Genomic DNA, 18,149 nt, shown 5'->3' on the forward strand with positions numbered 1-18,149 from the left:
ATTAAAAAAAAATGGTAGAAAATAAATGGAAAATGAAAATGTATAATTATTTAGAAAGCGCTTCAAAAGTAGTCAAGCTGGACAATATTTGACTAAAAGTCACGAAGAATCAAATTGCAAGCAATCAATACAAAGCAATCTGTAAATAGAATAAAATAAAATTATTTGAGGCCAATTTCTGGATGAATGATTTAATGGCAGCAGACTTCATAAAAATATTAAACTCAGATGTTTAAATAAATAACAGTTGTCCCCTCAGAGTGAAAGCACGTCTTTTGGCGAAGAAAAGGAGATGTGGTAGGTTGACAGTATGCTGAGCAGGCCATACTTTTTATAGAGTGCATTATTGTTCAAGTTGTCAGTCAAGAAGTACCACAGTACCTGTGTGCAAGAAAGCAAATAAAGTGGGTTTATCGCAAAACTGATGTTCAGCTGTTTTCTTGGTCACGATTAATCACGCGCATATGCCGACTCTGAGGCAGTGTAGAAGGGGGTCGCATTGATGCCGGATTGGGGGTGCCCCATTAGTTATGTACAATGAATTCCATACCAAATCGGTCAGTCACATAACTCGAAACAAAGCTTCATGATGGAGACTAATATTTTTTTTACAATTCTGGTCGATTTAAAAAAAATTTTTTTTTTTTTTTAATACCTATATGCGTTTTGATGATCAAATGTGTATCCTCCTTCTTCTTCTTCTTCTTTTTTCTGGCGTTACGTCCCAACTGGGACAAATCCTGCTTCTCAGATTAGTGTTCTTATGAGCACTTCCACAGTTATTAACTGAGAGCTTTCTTTGCCGATTGACATGTGTATATCGTGTGGCAGGTACGAAGATACTCTATGCCCTGGAAATCGAGAAAATTTCCTTTACGAAAAGATCCTCGACCAGCGGGATTCGAACCCACAACCCTCAGCATGGTCATGCTGAATAGCTGCGCGTTTACCGCTACGGCTACCTGGGCTCCTAAAAAATGTGTATCCACAGGTTTTGAACTCTGAACCCCAACAATTATCATGATCACTTCGCTAGAAGTAGTCATTTTCGATGTATGTGAAGTTTAATGTAAAAAATGAGTAACTCAATAATAAAAAAGGCCATTTTAATAAGTTATTCGCGAGTATCCGTCATTCGTATTTGAACATAAACGTTAATATTAAAACAAAAATCATACCAAACCAAAAACCACACGCAGTTATTTAAACAAAATTTCAAAAATAGTCCAAGAGTTGTTTGTCTTAAATATCTATTTGCTATCAAGATTCCATGATAAATATGGAAAAAAAAAATTGGGTTTACAGTTAATTTTTAGAATTTTTCATGATAAAAAAATCATTTTTCAGTGTATATTCTTTTATGTAGCCCAAACGATTCACTCTTTGGGTTTACGACTTATTTTTATAATTTTTCATGATAAAAAATATTAAACATTTTTCAGTGTATATTCTTTTATATAGCCCAAACGGAACATTTCTTCTCTAAAATCAACAGTTTCGGAAAAAAAGCCTAGAAATTATCAAATAAGGGGTCTATTTTTTAATTCGAGCAGATTCATGTAACTTGCCTGTAGTTACTGTCGATCAAAGTAAGCATGTATATTTCAGATGTCATCCTCTACTACCATAGTAATCCAGTCACATAGAGTGACAAGCCGTGTCGAGCGAAATTTTTGGTCGACAGTGACTTCAGTCGAGTCATTTTGGTCGACTCGAACTATAAAATAGACCCCTAAATTGCATGCACTCATAGGCAATTTTCAGAAGTTCTTCTAGAGATAAAATGATCTATTTTTCATTGGAAAGCACTCATTCCAACATACTGAAAAAATGTTAAAAATTTGATTAAAATATGAAGACTATCGGGCACAATTTCTAATAATTTCGGCTCGCTCTGGATGGAATACGACAAAATGTAATATTTTTTCAACTTTAATTACAACCTGACACGAGACTCACGAAGAGGACAAAAATTATTGTCATATGCAGCCATATTTGGCTGTTACGAATCGTCAAATGCAACCCGTCGTTTTTATGGCTAAAAAGTGAAAATTAGTGTATGCGAAATAAATTGCTATTAAAAACCTCATTCAGCGGAGCAGTTTTTCTAAAAATGTCGTTAAACACAAAACTAGTAATTTCTAATGTCTACTACGTTTACTGAAAGTTTACTCTAAAGGCTATTTTTGGTTCGGTGTGATGCAAACGGAATATTTTTTTGCTGAGACGTTCATGTGAGGGTTTGAACAGCTTGCTCGTTGATTGATTTAAACACAGAGTGAATTCGGACGAGTTAAAATTCACACAAAGTCAAAAACAAAAACAGAGTGGAATGAGAAAAACTCAGTGATTACAGAAAAAGAAGTCCGGCTTCGCGAGCATCGTCTCAGATTACAATATGCATGATTTTATTCACTTCCACAAGAAGAAAACGTCCATGTTTCCCTGAATAAGAAGGATTTTAAAATCGATTAGGGAGACAAATTTATCTCGCACTTTACATCATCTAATAGTGGAGACATCGAGTTATGGAAATATGGATATGGAGAGCATGATGTTTGGAAATTTGAAGGGACCGAAAACATCTGTTTAGTTATGGAATATATCAAATTGTGAACTGTGTTGTAATATAAGGGCATTAGGGCTTAATGAGATTCGTAGGTGACCATTCAGTCACGTCCGCTGGTCTCATTCGATTTCCCAAAGTGTTTCCTTTCAGATGACTATCCACACTCCACAATCATACGAGGTATATGATTATTTGCTGCTTTTGATCTGATTTTGCCCACTGTGCATTGGCAGGGCCTACTATTGCTGGATTGCTTGGTCGTTTTTTTGCTCTTCGACCGAGATAAGAAACGAAACCATCGCAGGGCAGTCATCAACCATTCCGAAAATGAAAGCAGAGGTAAAATCTGACAGATATCGTATTTAGCAACATTTCTCATATCTCAATATACATTCAACTACGGAGTCAACATTCAAATACTGGTTTCGGCTCGTCATTTTTCAAATGCATATTGTCGTATTCACAATTTGTGTTTGGCTTTCTTCCTAACGGTTCGACAAACGTGTTGTCACAATACAAACATCAACTACAATATTATTCGACTTCGAATTCGAACTTTGGCTTTGGTTCTCGTTTCACGAACAAATATAACGCCAACATTTACCTGTTTTATAACAATTTGCACGCAAAGTGTCTAACAAAAACGATCTTCGACCCCGGCAATCGCCAGTGGAGAGTTTCTCGTATAAAAGGTTATCTTTCAAAAGTCAAAATTTGTCTAGGATTCGTTCCTTGAGAGATTCACAAAAGTTGTTCCTACTGTAAAAATTCCACGGTCTAACACCGGCATCCGGAAGGTTTCTCCGTCCCATTCGCGCCTTCCAGCTTGACCGGCGGATTCTTCGTATCCACAAACAACTTCGGAACGCCCCTCCGGGCCTGTATCGTCGAACTCAGCACTATGGTTTCGATCCGTTTCATGACCTTCTCCAGCAGCAATTCCACAGCGGCGGCCACATTGTGCCCCGTAAAAGCACTCGTCTCAATGTAATCGATTTGGTACTTATCCGCCAAGCATTGGGCCCTCGTTTCGCTGATGACCCGTTTGTGATCCAAGTCGGCCTTGTTTCCGCACAGCACAATGTCCGGGTCTTCGCAGTAGGCGTGCTGCTTCAGCTGTTCCATCCAACTTTGCACATCCAGGAAGCTCTGCTCGTTGGTGATGTCGAAGATCAGGATGAAGCCCATCGAGTCCCGGTAGAAAGCGGTGGTCAGACTTCGGAAGCGCTCCTGACCGGCCGTGTCCCATAGCTGCAGGTGTATCCGGTGGTTGATGCCGTTCGAGTTGTACAACTGTTGAAGAAGAAAAGTTTAAATTGATTTACTACAGAAATTTTTTTCTCAAAGATTTTACAGAACTTTCCACTGAAAGTCCCCAGGAAAATTTCGGGAATCTCTTAGAGAGTTCTTTGAATTTCACTGGAATTTCTGCAATTTGGAAATTCTCAGGATGATACCCGGCCATATCTTTGAAAATTTCCATATTCTTTTTCATCAGGAATTTCTCTTGAAATTTTCCTAGAATTCCTCCTGAAACTAATCTGGAGTTTCTTCAGAATTTCTCCAGTAATTACCATGGAATTTCTTTTGAAGTTTCTCTAAAATTTCTCCTGTATTTTTTCGGGAATTTCTCCAGAAATTTTTCTTGAATTTCTCCTGAAATTTCGCATGGAATGTCTTTCAAAATTACTCTTGAATTTCTAGTAAAATTCCTCTGGAATTTCTACTGCAATTTCTCTGGAATTTCTCCTGAAATTCCCCTGGAATTCATCGTCAAATTCACCTTGGAATTTCTCCTGAAATCCGCCTACAATTTCTCCTGAAATTCCCCTGAAATTTCCCTTGAAATTTCCTTGAATTTCTCCTGGAATTCTTCCTGATTTTTTTCTGTTATTCCCCTGAAATTTCTCCTGCAATTCTCCTTGAATGTCTCTTGAAATTCTTCTTAAATTTCTCTTGTAATTCCACTAAAATTTCACCTGAAATTCCCCTGGAATTTCTTCCGCAAATCCCATGGAATAACTCCCAAAATTTCTCTGGAATTTCTCGTAAAATTCATCTATGATTTCTCCTGAATTTCTCTGCAATTTCTCCTGAAATTCCACTGGAATTTCTTCTCAAATCACTCTGGAATTTCTACTAAGACTTCTCCTGTCATTCTCCTGAAATTTCTCGGGAATTTTTCCTGAAATTCTGACGAAATTTCTCCTGCATGTCTCAAGTAATTTCTCTAGCTTTTTTCTAGAATTTCTTCTGGAACCTCTTCATTAATTTCTTCCATAATTTCTGTTGAAATGCTCCTGAAATTTATCTAGTATTTTCCCTAAAATTCACATAAATATCTGTGGGCTTTCACCTGAATTTTCCATGGAATTTCACCTGAAATTTCTTTGATATTTCTTCTAAAATTCTAGTAATTTCCTCCAAATTCCCTAGAATTGTTCACTATAGTTTCTCTGGAATTTCTCCTGAAATTTCACTGAAATTTTACCTGAAATTCCTCTGAAACTTCTCTTGCAATTCATCTGGAATTTCTTCTACATTTTCTTTACAATTTCTCCTGGAATTTCTTCAGAGTTTCTCCTGAAATTACTCTAGAAATCCTCCCAAAAATTTGTCCAGATTTTCCTGAAACTCCCCTGGAGTTTCTACGGGAAATCCTATTGAATCCCTCATGAAATTCCACTTTTCATGAAATTTTCCTGTAATTTCTCTTGAAATTTCCCTAAAACTTCACCTGCAATTTCCTTGAAATTTCATCTGAAACTGCCCTGGATTTTATCCTGAAAATTTTCTGATGTTTCTTCTGGAATTTCCTGGAATTGATCTTGAAACATCCCTCGAATTTCTCCTGAAATAACCCTGGGATTTTTAACTGAAATTCTCCTGGATTTTCTCTTGAAAATCTTCAGGAATATCTCCTGAATTTCCTTTATGATTTCTCCGGAAACTCCTCTGGAATCTCACCTGAAATTCCATTGGAATTTTTCATAAAAATCCTCTGTATCTTCTCTCAAAATTCTCCTGAGTTTTCACCTGAAGTTCCGTTAAAATTCCTTGGATTTTTTTTTAATTCCTTGAATTTCTCCTGAAATTTTTCTGGAATTTATCCTAAAATTCTTCTGGCATTTCTTCTGAGATTCTCCTGAAATTTCTCTGGAATTTATCCCAAAATTCCAGGAAAAAGGAGTAGATGAAATCAGATATAAAAAATCAGAAATCGCAAATCATAAATCATAAATCATAAATCAGAAATCAGAAATCATAAATCATAAATCTGAAATCGCAAATCATAAATCATAAATCATAAATCATAAATCATAAATCATAAATCATAAATCATAAATCTGAAATCTGAAATCTGAAATCTGAAATCTGAAATCTGAAATCTGAAATCTGAAATCTGAAATCTGAAATCTGAAATCTGAAATCTGAAATCTGAAATCTGAAATCAGAAATCAGAAATCAGAAATCGAAATCGAAAATCGAAAATCGAAAATCGAAAATCGAAAATCGAAAATCGAAAATCGAAAATCGAAAATCGAAAATCGAAAATCGAAAATCGAAAATCGAAAATCGAAAATCGAAAATCGAAAATCGAAAATCGAAAATCGAAAATCGAAAATCGAAAATCGAAAATCGAAAATCGAAAATCGAAAATCGAAAATCGAAAATCGAAAATCGAAAATCGAAAATCGAAAATCGAAAATCGAAAATCGAAAATCGAAAATCGAAAATCGAAAATCGAAAATCGAAAATCGAAAATCGAAAATCGAAAATCGAAAATCGAAAATCGAAAATCGAAAATCGAAAATCGAAAATCGAAAATCGAAAATCGAAAATCGAAAATCGAAAATCGAAAATCGAAAATCGAAAATCGAAATCGAAAATCAGAAATCAGAAATCAGAAATCAGAAATCAGAAATCAGAAATCAGAAATCAGAAATCGAAAATCGAAATCGAAAATCGAAAATCGAAAATCGAAAATCGAAAATCGAAAATCGAAAATCGAAAATCGAAAATCGAAAATCGAAAATCGAAAATCGAAAATCGAAAATCGAAAATCGAAAATCGAAAATCGAAAATCGAAAATCGAAAATCGAAAATCGAAAATCGAAAATCGAAAATCGAAAATCGAAAATCGAAAATCGAAAATCGAAAATCGAAAATCGAAAATCGAAAATCGAAAATCGAAAATCGAAAATCGAAAATCGAAAATCGAAAATCGAAAATCGAAAATCGAAAATCAGAAATCAGAAATCAGAAATCAGAAATCAGAAATCAGAAATCGAAAATCGAAATCGAAATCGAAAATCGAAAATCGAAAATCGAAAATCGAAAATCGAAAATCGAAAATCGAAAATCGAAAATCGAAAATCGAAAATCGAAAATCGAAAATCGAAAATCGAAAATCGAAAATCGAAAATCGAAAATCGAAAATCGAAAATCGAAAATCGAAAATCGAAAATCGAAAATCGAAAATCGAAAATCGAAAATCGAAAATCGAAAATCGAAAATCGAAAATCGAAAATCGAAAATCGAAAATCGAAAATCGAAAATCGGATTTGGATTTGGATTTTGGATTTTGGATTTGGATTTTGGATTTTGGATTTTGGATTTTGGATTTTGGATTTTGGATTTTGGATTTTGGATTTTGGATTTTGGATTTTGGATTTTGGATTTTGGATTTTGGATTTTGGATTTTGGATTTTGGATTTTGGATTTGGATTTTGGATTTGGATTTTGGATTTTGGATTTTGGATTTTGGATTTTGGATTTTGGATTTTGGATTTTGGATTTTGGATTTTGGATTTGGATTTTGGATTTTGGATTTTGGATTTTGGATTTTGGATTTTGGATTTTGGATTTTGGATTTGGATTTTGGATTTTGGATTTTGGATTTTGGATTTTGGATTTTGGATTTTGGATTTTGGATTTTGGATTTTGGATTTTGGATTTTGGATTTTGGATTTTGGATTTTGGATTTTGGATTTTGGATTTTGGATTTTGGATTTTGGATTTTGGATTTGGATTTTGGATTTTGGATTTTGGATTTTGGATTTTGGATTTTGGATTTGGATTTTTGGATTTTGGATTTTGGATTTTGGATTTTGGATTTTGGATTTTGGATTTTGGATTTTGGATTTTGGATTTTGGATTTTGGATTTTGGATTTTGGATTTTGGATTTTGGATTTTGGATTTTGGATTTTGGATTTTGGATTTTGGATTTTGGATTTGGATTTTGGATTTTGGATTTTGGATTTTGGATTTTGGATTTTGGATTTTGGATTTTGGATTTTGGATTTTGGATTTTGGATTTTGGATTTTGGATTTTGGATTTTGGATTTTGGATTTTGGATTTTGGATTTTGGATTTTGGATTTTGGATTTTGGATTTTGGATTTTGGATTTTGGATTTTGGATTTTGGATTTTGGATTTTGGATTTTGGATTTTGGATTTTGGATTTTGGATTTTGGATTTTGGATTTTGGATTTTGGATTTTGGATTTTGGATTTTGGATTTTGGATTTTGGATTTGGATTTTGGATTTTGGATTTTGGATTTTGGATTTGGATTTGGATTTTTGGATTTTGGATTTTGGATTTTGGATTTTGGATTTTGGATTTTGGATTTTGGATTTTGGATTTTGGATTTTGGATTTGGATTTTGGATTTTGGATTTTGGATTTTGGATTTTGGATTTTGGATTTTTGGATTTGGATTTTGGATTTTGGATTTTGGATTTTGGTTGGATTTTGGTTTTTGGATTTTGGATTTTGGATTTGGATTTTGGATTTTGGATTTGATTGGATTTGGATTTGGATTTTGGATTTTGGATTTTGGATTTTGGATTTTGGGATTTTGGATTTTGGATTTTGGATTTTGGATTTTGGATTTTGGATTTTGGATTTTGGATTTTGGATTTTGGATTTTGGATTTTGGATTTGGATTTTGGATTTTGGATTTTGGATTTTGGATTTTGGATTTTGGATTTTGGATTTTGGATTTTGGATTTTGGATTTTGGATTTTGGATTTTGGATTTTGGATTTTTGGATTTTGGATTTTGGATTTTGGATTTTGGATTTTGGATTTTGGATTTTGGATTTTGGATTTTGGATTTTGGATTTTGGATTTTGGATTTTGGATTTTGGATTTTGGATTTTGGATTTTGGATTTTGGATTTTGGATTTTGGATTTTGGATTTTTGGATTTTGGATTTTGGATTTTGGATTTTGGATTTTGGATTTTGGATTTTGGATTTTGGATTTTGTTTTGGATTTGGATTTTGGATTGGATTTTGGATTTTGGATTTTGGATTTTGGATTTTGGATTTTGGATTTTGGATTTGGATTTTGGATTTTGGATTTTGGATTTTGGATTTTGGATTTTGGATTTTGGATTTTGGATTTCTGATTTCTGATTTCTGATTTCTGATTTCTGATTTCTGATTTCTAATTTCTGATTTCTGATTTCTGATTTCTGATATCTGAGTTCTGATTTCTGATTTTTATATTAGATTTTGGATTTTGGATTTTGGATCTTTAATCTTGGATCTTGGACCTTGGATCTTGGGTTCTGAAGTTTCGATGTTAGAAATCGGAAATTGGAAAATGGAATCAAAATCGAAAAGTTGAAGCCGAAATACATTATTTGAAAAACGAAAATTCAATATCGGAAATCAAAAACCAAAAACAGGAAATCATTACCATTTTATGTTGAAACGACTAAAGAGAATCAAACGAAAACCAAACATCCTTCTTTTTGTCATCAAATCGTTTAAATTCGTAACGCCTCATACTTACGACACGTTTCTCGCGGAAATCAATCCCCACCGTCGAGATGAACTTGGTGTGAAACACGCCGTCTGTGTACTGATAGAGGAAGCTCGTCTTTCCAACGCCCGAGTCGCCGATGGTCAGAAACTTGATAAGGTAGTCGTAATCTATCGCTGTTGCCGTCATTGTGCTCCCTCAAATACAAACCGCCGCCGCCTCCTTCGTTGAGGCTGAGGCTCGGAGTTGGGTCTGCTGAAGCTCGCCTGCTGGGATTGAACTCTGCTGCCTTGGTTGGAGCCGTCCTGCAAATGAAACCAAAAGATGAAGAGATATACAAAATCATAAAGGAATGTCTGCTTCTGCTGTTGCTGCTGGGTTTGAACTCTGCAACCGAACAACATAATATTTCAGTTTCAGATGGCATGTATGTCATGACGGTTGAATATTATGTGGAGTTTTCCTTAGAAGACAGGTAGAAGGAGTCGAGATCGTGCTGGCTGGCCAAAGCTGAAACCCATGTCAAATAGTTAATGAACAGAGTGATGCATGTGCGTGGCCAGAAGGAAGCGATGGGGGAAGGCTACTATTATACAGTCAACGCTCCATAACTCGATATTAAAGGGATCATCGAGTTTGGAGTTACATCGAGTTACAGAATACAAAACCAGTGTAAATGGGATTCAAGGGACCATCGAGTTAACCATGAAAATCATTCAATATACGGAAAACCAAGTAAGAGAGAGTTAACTGTATTTTGTCACCCATTAGGGAAACCCTTGCTACGCCCATGGAAGTGGGCTCCCATTCCCCGGAGGTGATTCCGAGCAAACCGATCCCGAAAGACTACGTCGAGCTAGTTGTGCGAGGAAATTAACAGATTGTTATCGTAGCATTTGCCGCTTTCACGTGCACTGCATCGGTAATCACATTCGGTCTCTATCAAAGAATCGATCTGGCTGATGGAAATTTCATCGAACTGACTGTCGGTGTGGGGCGGGTAATGAGCTGGAAAAACGGATCGCGGTAGGCATTTGCTAAACGGCGCGCACGTGGTTTCCGCTCGATTGGGCGCGCTCATTAATGGGACAACAAGGAGGCCGTGGAAACCGCGGCATGCTTGGATTGCATAAATTAAAATTCGGCTATTTGGGTAAAATGCGACCATCCAACACGTGTTTTGTAAAATTTAGTCGGGGCGTTTATTGTGGTGTATCACGTAAAAGGTACGCTTAATGGAATTTGCGATTCAAAATTAGTCACCGTGACAATTGTGTGCTAAGTTTTTCAGTTTTGTCAGATGAATTGAAATAACCTGAGCTGCTTTCAGTAGTTAAAATATATTTAATCCGGTAGGAAGTATTTAAACCAATAATAAATTAACGAGGAAGCCATAAGCTCGTATTGAAAAAGCGTCCAGTTACTGTGAGCCACTAATGATGGCCACGTACTGTCATTTATATATACCTTCATCATAAAAATGACCCATGCTGAGGATGCATTACTCACTCTCAACCCTAGCAGGAATGTATCTGCGAGAAAAAAGCCTAATTAGTTCACTGATATACGGATTGGTGTTTTTGTGTGGTGGCTGTTCACGCTTTCCCACCCTTCGGCCATGAATGAAACCACAGACAGGAAGTTTGCCATTCACCGCACCACCGGGAATGACATTGTTAGTACACTAATGCTTTTTGATTTAAAATAAGTTTCAAAGGCTCTTTTGTGTGGATACTGGACTACACGCTGAAACGAAATTAAAAACTTCGGAAAAGCACACCGATAATCAGTGATGATTGACCAAAGTTCGTTGAAAATTTGTTTCATTTCTATTCTCTCCATGTTTCTCATATTCTCTTCATTTCTTAATCCCTTACGTTTCATTTATTACTAACTTTCTCTGATGTTTTCTCGCTTCCTTACATTCTTGAGCTTTAACTTCCTCTCAACCTTTCTGACTTTCTCCATGCCTTCCCTCCTCTTCTCTAGCATTATCTTTTTTCAGTTTGCTCTTTTAACTTTTCAAATTTTGTAACTCTCTGTCCCTACATTTCTTTCTGGAACAGCTCTACCATTTCAACAATACCTTTCTCTCTCTATTTACTTTTCTTGATACATCTTTTTCTTGCTCTGTCTTTCTCTGTCTCTTGCATTTTGATTCTAACACTAATAATTATTCTCCTTTTTTCTTTCTCTACCCTATGTTCGCTATACTGGAATTATTTAAAAGTCTAGTATGCAGAACGCCACAAATCTTCAGATATAATCTTTCAAAAGGTTAAAATAAAACATTTTTATCACTTTAACAACATTTTAGCGCCATCCGCCGAATCTTATTCTTCACCAGCCGAATTGAAAAAAAAAGAAAAGTGGAACGAAGTAAACGTGACACAAAATTCAAAACGCAGCCGCCCGCACGCACGGCTTGCTGCGATCTCCTTTCGCTCTCTTTCGATTCTAGCAGTGCAATACTTTTAAGATTTTAGGGAAGTTTTTCACTATAGATCGAAAGACAATATCCTTGCTCTGCTCTTGCTCTGCTCTTGCTCTGCTCTTGCTCTGCTCTTGCTCTGCTCTTGCTCTGCTCTTGCTCTGCTCTTGCTCTGCTCTTGCTCTGCTCTTGCTCTGCTCTTGCTCTTGCTCTGCTCTTGCTCTGCTCTTGCTCTGCTCTTGCTCTGCTCTTGCTCTGCTCTTGCTCTGCTCTTGCTCTGCTCTTGCTCTGCTCTTGCTCTGCTCTTGCTCTGCTCTTGCTCTGCTCTTGCTCTGCTCTTGCTCTGCTCTTGCTCTGCTCTTGCTCTGCTCTTGCTCTGCTCTTGCTCTTGCTCTGCTCTTGCTCTGCTCTTGCTCTGCTCTTGCTCTGCTCTTGCTCTGCTCTTGCTCTGCTCTTGCTCTGCTCTTGCTCTGCTCTTGCTCTGCTCTTGCTCTGCTCTTGCTCTGCTCTTGCTCTGCTCTTGCTCTGCTCTTGCTCTGCTCTTGCTCTGCTCTTGCTCTGCTCTTGCTCTGCTCTTGCTCTGCTCTTGCTCTGCTCTTGCTCTGCTCTTGCTCTGCTCTTGCTCTGCTCTTGCTCTGCTCTTGCTCTGCTCTTGCTCTGCTCTTGCTCTGCTCTTGCTCTGCTCTTGCTCTGCTCTTGCTCTGCTCTTGCTCTGCTCTTGCTCTGCTCTTGCTCTGCTCTTGCTCTGCTCTTGCTCTGCTCTTGCTCTGCTCTTGCTCTGCTCTTGCTCTGCTCTTGCTCTGCTCTTGCTCTGCTCTTGCTCTGCTCTTGCTCTGCTCTTGCTCTGCTCTTGCTCTGCTCTTGCTCTGCTCTTGCTCTGCTCTTGCTCTGCTCTTGCTCTGCTCTTGCTCTGCTCTTGCTCTGCTCTTGCTCTGCTCTTGCTCTGCTCTTGCTCTGCTCTTGCTCTGCTCTTGCTCTGCTCTTGCTCTGCTCTTGCTCTGCTCTTGCTCTGCTCTTGCTCTGCTCTTGCTCTGCTCTTGCTCTGCTCTTGCTCTGCTCTTGCTCTGCTCTTGCTCTGCTCTTGCTCTGCTCTTGCTCTGCTCTTGCTCTGCTCTTGCTCTGCTCTTGCTCTGCTCTTGCTCTGCTCTTGCTCTGCTCTTGCTCTGCTCTTGCTCTGCTCTTGCTCTGCTCTTGCTCTGCTCTTGCTCTGCTCTTGCTCTGCTCTTGCTCTGCTCTGCTCTGCTCTTGCTCTGCTCTTGCTCTGCTCTTGCTCTGCTCTTGCTCTGCTCTTGCTCTGCTCTTGCTCTGCTCTTGCTCTGCTCTTGCTCTGCTCTTGCTCTGCTCTTGCTCTGCTCTTGCTCTGCTCTTGCTCTGCTCTTGCTCTGCTCTTGCTCTGCTCTTGCTCTGCTCTTGCTCTGCTCTTGCTCTGCTCTTGCTCTGCTCTTGCTCTGCTCTTGCTCTGCTCTTGCTCTGCTCTTGCTCTGCTCTTGCTCTGCTCTTGCTCTGCTCTTGCTCTGCTCTTGCTCTGCTCTTGCTCTGCTCTTGCTCTGCTCTTGCTCTGCTCTTGCTCTGCTCTTGCTCTGCTCTTGCTCTGCTCTTGCTCTGCTCTTGCTCTGCTCTTGCTCTGCTCTTGCTCTGCTCTTGCTCTGCTCTTGCTCTGCTCTTGCTCTGCTCTTGCTCTGCTCTTGCTCTGCTCTTGCTCTGCTCTTGCTCTGCTCTTGCTCTGCTCTTGCTCTGCTCTTGCTCTGCTCTTGCTCTGCTCTTGCTCTGCTCTTGCTCTGCTCTTGCTCTGCTCTTGCTCTGCTCTTGCTCTGCTCTTGCTCTGCTCTTGCTCTGCTCTTGCTCTGCTCTTGCTCTGCTCTTGCTCTGCTCTTGCTCTGCTCTTGCTCTGCTCTTGCTCTGCTCTTGCTCTGCTCTTGCTCTGCTCTTGCTCTGCTCTTGCTCTGCTCTTGCTCTGCTCTTGCTCTGCTCTTGCTCTGCTCTTGCTCTGCTCTTGCTCTGCTCTTGCTCTGCTCTTGCTCTGCTCTTGCTCTGCTCTTGCTCTGCTCTTGCTCTGCTCTTGCTCTGCTCTTGCTCTGCTCTTGCTCTGCTCTTGCTCTGCTTTGCTCTCCCGTTCTCGTTCTCGTTCTCGTTCTCGTTCTCGTTCTCGTTCTCAAACATCAGTGTCGCAGCTCGGCGGCCAGTCGTTACCCTATTGAGCCACATCAACCTTTACTGTTGCATTTTTTTGTACGAAACGCTAGCCTAAGTATAGTGAAAAACTTCCCAAAAGCTTGAGTGTTGCACTGTTATAATCGAAAAAGAGCGAGAGTAAAGAATCTCTTAATGTTACATAGGTCCTTTTAAAAGGTTACGCGAGAATTCTCCAGTAAATCTGCTGAAGATTTTCTGCTCTATCGCTATTTTTTTTTCTTTCTACCCTGCCTTGTCAACTTTATCTTCTCTATCATTCCTTCATTCCCCCTCTCACTATTATCTCCTTTTCTTTTCCATGTTCTCATCCATTTTTTCTCTTTTCTTCCAGTCTAGCTTCCCATCCATCCCTTGTTTTTCTTTTTTGTTTTCTCTTTTCTTTTGTGTTCTTTCTCCTTTATGACGTTACTTCTCAACTTCAAACATACTGACTGGTAGGACTCGAACCCCCAATCACCATGGTCTTGCTAAACAGCTGCACGTTTTCTGCTACGGCTATCCGGACTCCACGCTATGCATATATTGAAACAGCAATTGTTAACCTTGTGGCACTGCTTGTTGTGGAACTGGTCCAGAAATAAACTAAAAATTAATTACATTGCTCCCACACTGTCACCGGACAGCTTTTTGCGTAGTAGGGTTCGTGATAGTCAGTGCGAAAACATCATCCTACACAATGCAGCGTAATCAAATGATGAAATTGTGAAGCGGGATGCTTCACCCTACCCATCTGGAATGTCACATACCACCAGTCGCAACACCCGATTAGAATGGCATAACAATATTATAAAAGAGTGAGTAAAAGCAACGAAAGCTGCTATAATTTGGTTTTTGCAATTGCTCATCGTAATAGGCTGTTTTTCACATCGCACATCTGTCATGGAACGGCCTACTTTCCCGCAATGAATTATGCAGTGTCGTAAAAGTCATTACGCAACTGAAATCAGTAAAAATTATTATTCTGCAACTTCTTTTATAATCTACTATTGTTTTATCTAGTGGGAATTTTGTTGGAATTTTTGTTAACCTAACTACAAACGGTTCATTTTTTAAAACAACTGATGGTATAAAAAAAAGTTTCAGAGGAACACATTCTGTCATAATCTTGTTTCTCCCATCAGGTCGGGGAGTCAACTGACGATGCGTTGGACGAGCTCTCCAGAGCATGTTTCATTAAATTATTCAATGTTTATTTTCGTGTTTCGTTAATTTAAAAATCGAAAGTGCAAGCGTTCCTTTGTCGCGAAGCTTCACTCTACCGTCGCTTCGACAAGTATTGAAACAACTCCTTCGACCTCACCTGCCCCAGGTGGTGGAGAAAATAAATTTGATTGATTCGTTGTCACCAGAAAGAGATGCATTGGTCGGTAATTGACTGGCGAAGTTTGAGTGATGTTCGAATACCAGCTGCGACATGGCACCATCAGACTTCAGTCAATGAAGTCGATTGATGCCCCCGGAAAGGCGATTGTGAATTTTAAGAGCTGATATCTAAAGAACAATAATTTCGTAAACGAGAAACGCTCATCGACTTTTCTGAACAATGAATCAAAAACTTCTGCTCAAGAAGCAGGAAATGTTCTACTCAAGGAACTGGAAAGCTTCTACTCCAAAAGCAGAAGTACTTTTGCTCAAGAAACTGAGAGGCTACTGCTCAAGAAGTTGAAAAGCTAAAGAACTTTTGAAGCTAAAGAGCTTCTGCTCAAGAAGCTAGAAGGATTCTGCTCAAGATGCTGGAAAGCTTCTGCTCAATAAGCTGGACAGCTTCAGCTCATGAAGCTCGAAAGCTCCTGCTTAAGAAAGAACGAACGATAGGCAATCGAAAGAAGGAGGTATTTGGTCTTTCTCGACTATACACATGTTGCCAAAAATGCTGAGGACGGTAAAACTCCTAAGAACCGCCAATCAAATAAAGAAGGGTGCATATCAGATGACCAGTACGTTCACTTACCTGAAATGTAAAAATTTATGACAATTATGATTGCCAAAAACTGTTCGGGGAAGTGGGTTATTCGGGGAAACGGGATATTCGGGGAACAGGCATTCGGGGAACTGGCGTTCGGGGAAAAGACATTCGGGGAACCGACATTCGGGGAAAAGTAGCACAACCGCTCCTTGATAAAATGATGACGCAAATCAATGTGTTTGGTCCACGCCGAGTATCCTACTTCCTTTTCAGCTAAACAGATTGCGCTCCTATTATCGCAATTCATTTGGACAGACGTGTTGACTCCGCTTAGCTCTGCTCGGAATGAGCGCCACCAGAGAGCTTCCTGTCCAGCCGCTGCGATAGCCATATACTCCGCTTCTGTTGTGGATAGAGCCACAGTTGGTTGCCTTCTGCAACTCCATGCAACTGCTCCGCCCGCATGCAGAAACACGGATCGCCTGGTTTCCGAATCGTTTCCCCAATCTGCATCCGAGTACCCGTGGAACTGTTCTACGTTGTCGCTATCATATACGAGTTTCATATCTTGTGTTCCTTTCAGATACCTGAGTATGCGTTTGGCTGCCGTCCAATGGGCTTCCCCGGGTTGCTATTGAAGCTGCTGACTGCGTTGACCGCGAATGATACGTCTGGTCGTGTTTATTGTGCAAGGAATTTTAGCCCACCAACAAGCTCCCGGAATGGTACCTTTGACATCCTTTCGGCTTCATCGGACGATTTCGGGCACATGTCCTTCGTCAACTTCTGGCATGAATCGAACGGTGTTGAAACGGGATTGCAGTTGACCATTCCAAACCGTTCTAACAGCTGCTCGATGTACTTCTCCTGGTCCAAGGTAATCCTTCCATCGGCTTGCGTAACGCGCATTCCTAGGACCTGCTCCGCATACCCCAGATCCTTCATCTGGAATTGTGCCATCAGCTGCTCCTTCAACTCTGTCACCATGTCGTCATCGTTGGCGAACACCAATAAATCGTCCACGTACACGGCCACGATGAGAATCTTGTCGCCTTGGATGAAGTAGTAGACGCACGTGTCCATCTTCGACCTTTGCAGGCCAATGTTGCGCAGCACCGTGTCGAGTTTAGTGTTCCATACGCGGCTTGCTTGCTTCAGCCCGTACAGTGCTTTCTTCAGACGGCACACCTTGCCGCCGGGGGTGACGAAACCTTCTGGCTGCTCCATGTAGATTTCTTCATCCGCTAAGTCACCTTGAAGAAAAGCCGTCACCGCATCGAGTTGGTGTATCTTCAGTCCTAGCCTCGCTGCCGCCGCCATCAGATAACGGACCGTTGCATATCGAACGACAGGCGACTACGTCTCGCCGTAATCGACTCCTTTAATCTGGGAGTATCCCTTAATAACGAGCCGTGCTTTGTACCGCTCGATGGATCCGTCTGCCTTAGTCTTCAGCTTGTAGACCCATTTCGATTTCAGAGCCTTTCGCCCCGCCGGTAGATTGCTGAGCTCCCACGTCCGGTTGTCGTTTAGGAATTTCATCTCCGCCTCCATCGCTTCTCGCCAACGAATGCTGTCGTCTGATCGTAATGCCTCTGCGTACGCTTGCGGTTCGCCGCCGTGAGATACCTGAGACGGGGGATTGATTTGAGGGACGGCACTGAAGCTCAATTGAAAATCGTGTACTTGCCTGGGATATGGCGCTCCCTGCCACTGCGCCTGACCACACATTGTGGATCCTCATGTTGTGGAGGGAGCGCAGATTCTGTTGGTTCTGGCAACTCCGTGTCACCGGATTCGTTCGCATCATCGTCGTTACCTGGCTCGGATTCCAGATTGACTTCTGCCGCTGTCATCCGAAATTGCAGCATTTCTGGTTCGGGAACAACAGATCGCTCTTCGTCGCTGTTCTCATTTATTAAGACAACATCACGGCTCACGAACACCTTTTTGGTTCTCGGATTGTAGATTCGGTACCCTTTGGATCCTGCAGCATACCCAACGAAAACACCATCATCCGATTTCGGGTCCCATTTCTTCCGCCGCACTTTTGGTATGTGCGTCATCACTCTGGTACCAAACACGTGCAGATTGGACAGGTTCGGCTTCGTTCCGAAAAACCTTCTTCTGGTGTCACTTGCAGGCCCTTCGTTGGTGACCGGTTGATCAGGTAGCAGGCTGTTCCAACCGCTTTCGCCCAGAACGATTTATCCAATCCAGCATCAAACAGAAGACACCGGGCACGCTCCACGATGGTCCGGTTCATGCGTTCGGCCA

At 40.1% G+C, this 18,149-nt stretch overlaps 1 protein-coding gene across 4 annotated transcripts in view; it reads right to left on the reverse strand.

Moving 5' to 3' along the window:
- Positions 1-2,909: 2,909 nt before the first annotated feature.
- The window catches only part of LOC110674830 (ras-related protein Rab-27A), a 138,346-nt gene continuing 123,106 nt past the window's right edge, over positions 2,910-18,149 (reverse strand). For all 4 annotated transcript variants that reach the window (XM_021839296.1, XM_021839295.1, XM_021839297.1 and 1 more), the window contains exons 2-3: positions 9,373-9,647; positions 2,910-3,862 (exon numbers count right to left, since the gene is read on the reverse strand). In XM_021839296.1, coding sequence (XP_021694988.1) covers positions 3,347-3,862; positions 9,373-9,531 — 675 coding nt within the window. In that variant the 5' untranslated portion in view covers positions 9,532-9,647 and the 3' untranslated portion in view covers positions 2,910-3,346. The remainder of the gene's footprint in view (positions 3,863-9,372; positions 9,648-18,149) is intronic.

This window comes from Aedes aegypti, chromosome 1 (genome assembly GCF_002204515.2).
Source record: "Aedes aegypti strain LVP_AGWG chromosome 1, AaegL5.0 Primary Assembly, whole genome shotgun sequence".
NCBI classification, from domain to species: Eukaryota; Metazoa; Arthropoda; class Insecta; order Diptera; family Culicidae; genus Aedes; species Aedes aegypti.